This window comes from Palaemon carinicauda, chromosome 9, assembly GCF_036898095.1.
Source record: "Palaemon carinicauda isolate YSFRI2023 chromosome 9, ASM3689809v2, whole genome shotgun sequence".
NCBI classification, from domain to species: domain Eukaryota; kingdom Metazoa; phylum Arthropoda; class Malacostraca; order Decapoda; family Palaemonidae; genus Palaemon; species Palaemon carinicauda.
Window position 1 is genome coordinate 146102550 of NC_090733.1, and position 6000 is coordinate 146108549.

General features: G+C 35.6%; 1 protein-coding gene across 2 annotated transcripts in view; it reads left to right on the plus strand.

Moving 5' to 3' along the window:
• The window catches only part of LOC137647237 (spastin-like), a 197256-nt gene extending 191606 nt beyond the window's left edge, over positions 1-5650 (plus strand). For both annotated transcript variants that reach the window (XM_068380617.1, XM_068380618.1), the window contains one exon: positions 3057-5650. In XM_068380617.1, the coding sequence (XP_068236718.1) occupies positions 3057-3220 (164 nt within the window). In that variant the 3' untranslated portion in view covers positions 3221-5650. The remainder of the gene's footprint in view (positions 1-3056) is intronic.
• Positions 5651-6000: the final 350 nt, after the last annotated feature.

The following is a 6000-nucleotide window of genomic DNA, read 5'->3' on the forward strand; positions in this document are numbered from 1 at the left end:
TAGACATCACCCCTGTGAGGGTTGATGTCATAGAATGTGTCGCCACCCTTTTTTCCAAGCGTCACAGATTGCAGTGCACATACTGGCTATGATGCATTTTCACATATCAAATGACAGAGATTGATCACCTGCATACCGCCTCTCCACGTTGTGGTGAGTGATTCAATCCATGTTATATTAATGTAATGAATTTTATTTAGTTGCAGTTCTCCTAATGGGAGAAATATTGTACTCATAATAGAGAAACGAGCAAAGTGGGATAGTTCCCCTTCCTCGTCACCTATATTAGACAGTAAAAGGGTAAGCTCCTTTGTACAACACACAATATCTTCTTGTCCATTCTTCTTTTTCCGGATCCCTCAGTGGCCTGAGTAACTAAGGATGACAGCCAATAATTTTTATATAATATATTGGTAATACTTTTATTAATACATCATTGCTCGTAGGGCGTAGCAATCATATTTTTTTTGCAGTTTTCTCATGCACTTACACATACAGGTGTTACAGCTGGTTATGCTTCATATTAGTCAATTCCAGTTGACCACCATATTCATATTTTATTATTTTGCCAAGGATTATGCTTGAGAAACTCACATGAAATGGGTCAAGGAAAAGCTTTCCATTCGAGTGTTTCTTCTTTTAGAAAAAGGAAAGGAAAATGACACTGGGAAACCTTACCCCTTTTTCCTGGGGGTGGGGTTTATGCCTGCAAATACAAGTGTCTGTACTATCTGAAAGATGACGTAGATAAAAGCCTTGTAGCAAACGCTCCAAGTACTTCGCCTCAGAATAGCCCCTATTGTCTATCAGATTCTAGTTCTGAAAGAGAATACTGTGCTGCTTCCTCTCATGATTACAAAAGTAGATAGCACTAACATGATAGCAATTTATGATTATTCAGATTTTTTCTTTTCATATAATTGTATATCATTATTCTTGTAATGATAATTGATCGAGTGAGGATAATCTTGAAAGATTTGAGTTTTATAGTGTTTTTCTCAAATTGGATCCAAGGAAAACTACCATGAATTACTTACAATTATTGATGATAATTTTGCAAATGTTATCACCCCATGGGCTGAGTAATGACGAGTCGGTGTCCTTGGTGCCTGATTACTCCGATTTGCATAGATATCCTTTGCCTCCCACCAACATGCTGAGTGATGAGCCCTTTATGGCAGCATTTCTACAGGATGACTTTTTGCTCTTTGAGGCATTGCCTTTAGAATTGAGAAGGATCTAGTTAATCCTAGAGGAATCCTATCTCGTCCGTGTACAATGTATCAGATACCTAGGCATAGAAATTAGCTTTGCCAATATCAGTGTTCTCATCTTCAGACATGGTATTGCGATTCATGCAATTGGTAGAGACTTTTCTTGAAAGGGAATTGCTCCCAGCATATACTTGGTAGATGCTTCTGGGTCGTCCTTGTCTCTCCGGAAAAGCTGGTACCTTTCAGGAGGATACATCTATGCTTGGTGCAGTGGTCTCTTAAGATCCAGTGGTCACTAACATCGACCCCTCCTGTTATCTCGTTATCAATGCTGCTGGAGGTGGAGACACTTCTTCTGCGCTGGTGTCTGAGGCTGGAGTCCCTACTGGCAGAAGCTCCTTTAAAGGCTCCCACCTTCAGAGTTCCTTCCTTATTTGGATGCTTCCCACCAAAACAAAACTGGGAAATGCTCGCCCTTGAAGAAAGCAAGATATCAAGCCTAAGGTCCAAGAAGACTAGATCTTCAATATCTTACCTGGAGATGGAAGTGACATACTTAGCATTACTCCATTTCTCAAGAGACCCTTAATGACCACTCCGTGATGTTGAATAAACCAACATCTCCACAGTAGTGACTTTCATCTACTGCAAAACGAGGAGGACTCAGTATCCCTGTTGCTATACCAACTAGCAGTGGAAATTTACCTTTGAGTGCAAGTCTTGCACTCTCTTTGCAAGATTCTTTTGAGGGGAGAGGAATGTATTTTTGAATCATCTGAGATCATCAGGGATATCAGTTGGCTCGGAATGATTAGTTTTCTTCCTCCAAGTTGCTTGTAGTCTTGTCAATTTGTGATTTTCCCCGACTAAACAATTTTGCCATTCGCCTGAACGTCAAACTCGCGGTGTATGGTTCTCCATTTCCAAACTAGGCAGCGGTGATGGAAGATGCCTTCTAACACCCTTGTGATGGAATCAATTTCTATTTTGTTGCTCCGTACCGTCTGCTGTCAAGCACTGAACAGAATCTGCCTGTCCTGAGATGTTATAGTAATACTAGTTGCCCTAAAGTGGCCACAAGCGGAGCAGTTTCCAGACCTTCTGGATCTCCTTGCAGAAGTTTCAAGAGAACTACAAGAATACCCAAACTTTCCACGACAACCTCCCGTTCAAAAGTTCCATGAGGTGGTCTACTACCTATCTCTTCACAGATGGAGGTTATCTATCTGCAGAGGTCTAACAAAGGAGGGAAATTTAAGGTTTCTATTCCCCTAATTTTAGACTTTTAATTGTTCCTGAGAATCAAGTGCCTCTTAAATTACAGTGGTTAAGATTATCCTCATAGAGAGATAATCTGGTTGGTATAGAGATTAATGTGACCTCCTCTTGACATACTTGTCCCGCTTTAAGGTAGACTTCTCATATAAGACTCAAGTTTGTATATGTGCAGGAATAAACTACAAATTTTTAATACAATTTGTTTTTCCTAGCTATACAAACCCGAGTCATTTATGCAAAGGTCCCTTATTGTCCACCCTCTAAATCTTGACTAGGATAGTAGTAAACTTGCCTTGCAGCAGATTGTAGCGCTGCCCAGCAGTAGAGTTGCCCATTATAGTTGCCAGTGAGGCAATCAACATAGGAGTAAACCTATATAAATACTCCAGTTTGTATATCTATGATAAACACAAATTATATCAAGGTTAAAGTATTGCATACAAATATACCCTCATCTCAATTGGATAAGAATCAGGATTTTTATTTAGAATTACTGCCCTAGTAAGAGAAATGATTGAGTTGAGGACCCTGTCAAAATTATTGGTTGTATATTTTTAATTACAGAGCTGAAGCCAGAGCAAGTTGTTTCATGTGATTTAGCTGATGTCCGTGGTATTTCACTAGAAGATTTTAGGGAATCCCTAAAGAAGATCCGCAGATCTGTTCCTCAGTCCTCGTTGATTACATACGAGAAGTGGAATAACGAGTATGGAGATATTTCTACGTGAATAATCCCTCCAGTCATAATGTGATATCTCTTGCATTGGTCCAATCACTGTATGTATATATTTGACCAGTCTGTAATATTTCTGTAATTTTAAGATCTCACTCTCTACACTTTCAATAAAGACCTCTTTAAAGCTTACTTTTAACTTAAAGAAGCACTTGCATCATAGCCAGGTGTATCATGAATTTAACATCCATGTGTATGTGGAAGATCTTTAAACAGGAATAACAGTTGCCATTGGTTCTTTACAAGAATTGAAGATGGCATTACATGAGTACCGATTTGAAACTGTGAGAAGTAATAGGGAGTTTGTTTGTGTAAATTTTCTTCTGGATATATATTAGCACCATCCAGACATTAGATAGCTCAGTCTATTGACTCTAGGACTGGATGCCACAAATTTTAGTTATTGTTATAGCAATGCAGTTGTACTTTTGAGGAGAAAATTTCATGTAGACTAAGTTGCATATCTTTCTGTTGTTTTCTTTATAATTTCCACGCATTGCAAAGACGCTTGAAAAATTATATTGAAAATAACATGAAAGTTAATCGTTAATGTACATGCTTATTTTTATTCATATATTGCGTACTTACACGGTGAAATAATAAATTTGCTTTAATATTTGTACTTTGCATCTTGCTATATTATTAACATGTGCTTCTCAGTGGAACTTGTTACTCGTGCTGACTAGTAGTCCACTTTACATTTTTGCATCCCAGGAAGATTTTAGACTGGAAAATTTTGCAAAAATAATTTTTATCGAAAAATTTTCCAAACAACTATCAAAGTCTTTTCTATGGAACTACTGTATATGAACTCTTGACTTTTTGCACAAGTTTTTGTAATTATATACAAAGGTTAAGAAATTATGTACATACCATATGTTGTGTTATAGCTGTTATTTTCTCATTTTGTACCACTAAGTAGCTTCTTACCTAATTCATCACTTAGTTGTTTTATACTGTAAACTAGCTGATCAAGCATAGTACTGTATTTTTTATTTGATTGAGTGTTTGCAAAGAAATTTGGAATTGTTGGTTATGTAGACAAGAGGAAAGTTTAGTCTGATGTAACTTAGCTCAATACTTGTAATTATTGTAGTGGTGCCCCGCTAGTCAGGAGAAAATAAGGTTGTGAATTATTTTAAATCAACTGTAAAAGTGCTTGAGTAACTGTATCACAGCAACACATAGAGTAAATGATAAATAAAAGCTCTACTGAAAGTTTTACTCATGAAGATTGTAGATGTAGATTTGTCATCACTTGTAATTAGAGATATCTATGTTATTTACAATTTTCACCTAATATAAAACTGTGTAAATGGCAAAGTTACAAAAAAATGTAATTTTTTAAACATTATACTACATACTTTTTTAAAATTTGAACATTTTTATTGATTTGAACATATCAGCTGACATTGGTGGCATGAAAAGTTTATAGCATGATTGGTGAATAATAACAAAGGTTGTCTAAATATATAATAGGTGAATGTATGATCATTGAGAAACCTTCATACTTTTATAATTATTGAAATGCATTTTTATTTCCTTTTGTCTTCTGTGGAGTGTTATTTTTGGATCATTACTGGTTGCCAGGGGCTAGATTTTTTTTTGTTAGATGAAGGACTTAAGTATAGGTTATATTTAAAACTAAAAATTATGGTATCACTTTGCCATGTAAGTTTGTTTGTGGCTGTGTATCATTACATTGGAGTAGTTGCCAAGATATTCTTGATAAAATTTAATAAATTTCTTTGCTGGTGATTATACCACTGTTAGCAAGTTTGTGGAGAAATATATAATCTTGTAACGGTGGTGATCCTGAACTCTTATCCACCTATGGTTTTTTCCACCCCAAAGTTCAAAACAATTCCGTGCCATCATCATGTATGATTCTTTGCTCATGTGTCACTGCAGCAGACTGCTGTTGTCATTACTAAATCTTTTGCTGTTGACTTCCCTTTCTTTAATAATTTTAAATATTTTTGTGGCATTTCCATGACGACATATTCCTTGTGTTATCAATTGTTGAAGTCAAATTACACACTAAGAACTTAGGAACTAAATATTTTATCTTTAACTGGAAAGGCATCATTTTATCATGAAAAAATAATTGATTTTTTAAATAAAATCTCCCCCCATGTACTTGTGGAATTGTGTGCCTTTGATTTATTTCTTAACTGAATGAATAGTTATTCTGATGCCAAAGTTGACCCAGTTTCAAAAATAAAAGTTTAACAAAATTAACTTTTAAACAAAACACTGCCCATAATATTTGAAATAGTGTGAGCTAGTTTGATTTTCAAACTTTGATAACTTGTGATACAATTATCATGCTCACACCTGTATTTGCTGTAATAAAATGTTTGTTTATATGAGTTACCCAGTGACTGTGGCTTTGTACCTCTTGCAAATAAAATAGTGTATAAGTGGTAATATTTTTTTAACCCATTTAATGCTGTTTTCAATAGTTACATTTAAATACGGGAATTGAGAAGTATTTTTTTTTTATAACAAACATTAAAAAATCATATGGGGATTGTAACATGAAAATAAACTAAACTGAAGTTAACAGCAGAATCCAGCAAAGAGGTGGTGGAATATGTTTTTGGGCTCAGCCATGTCGTCCTTATGGAAGGTTACTTTAGGTAGCTTTCTAAGGGATATTTGCTAGAGTGATACTCCCAGAGAATTAACTGTAGATCTCCAGAATTCTAACTCCCGGCGCGAGTATCCTTAATATATCTTTAAGGATATCGCATAATATCAGGAACGTATTTT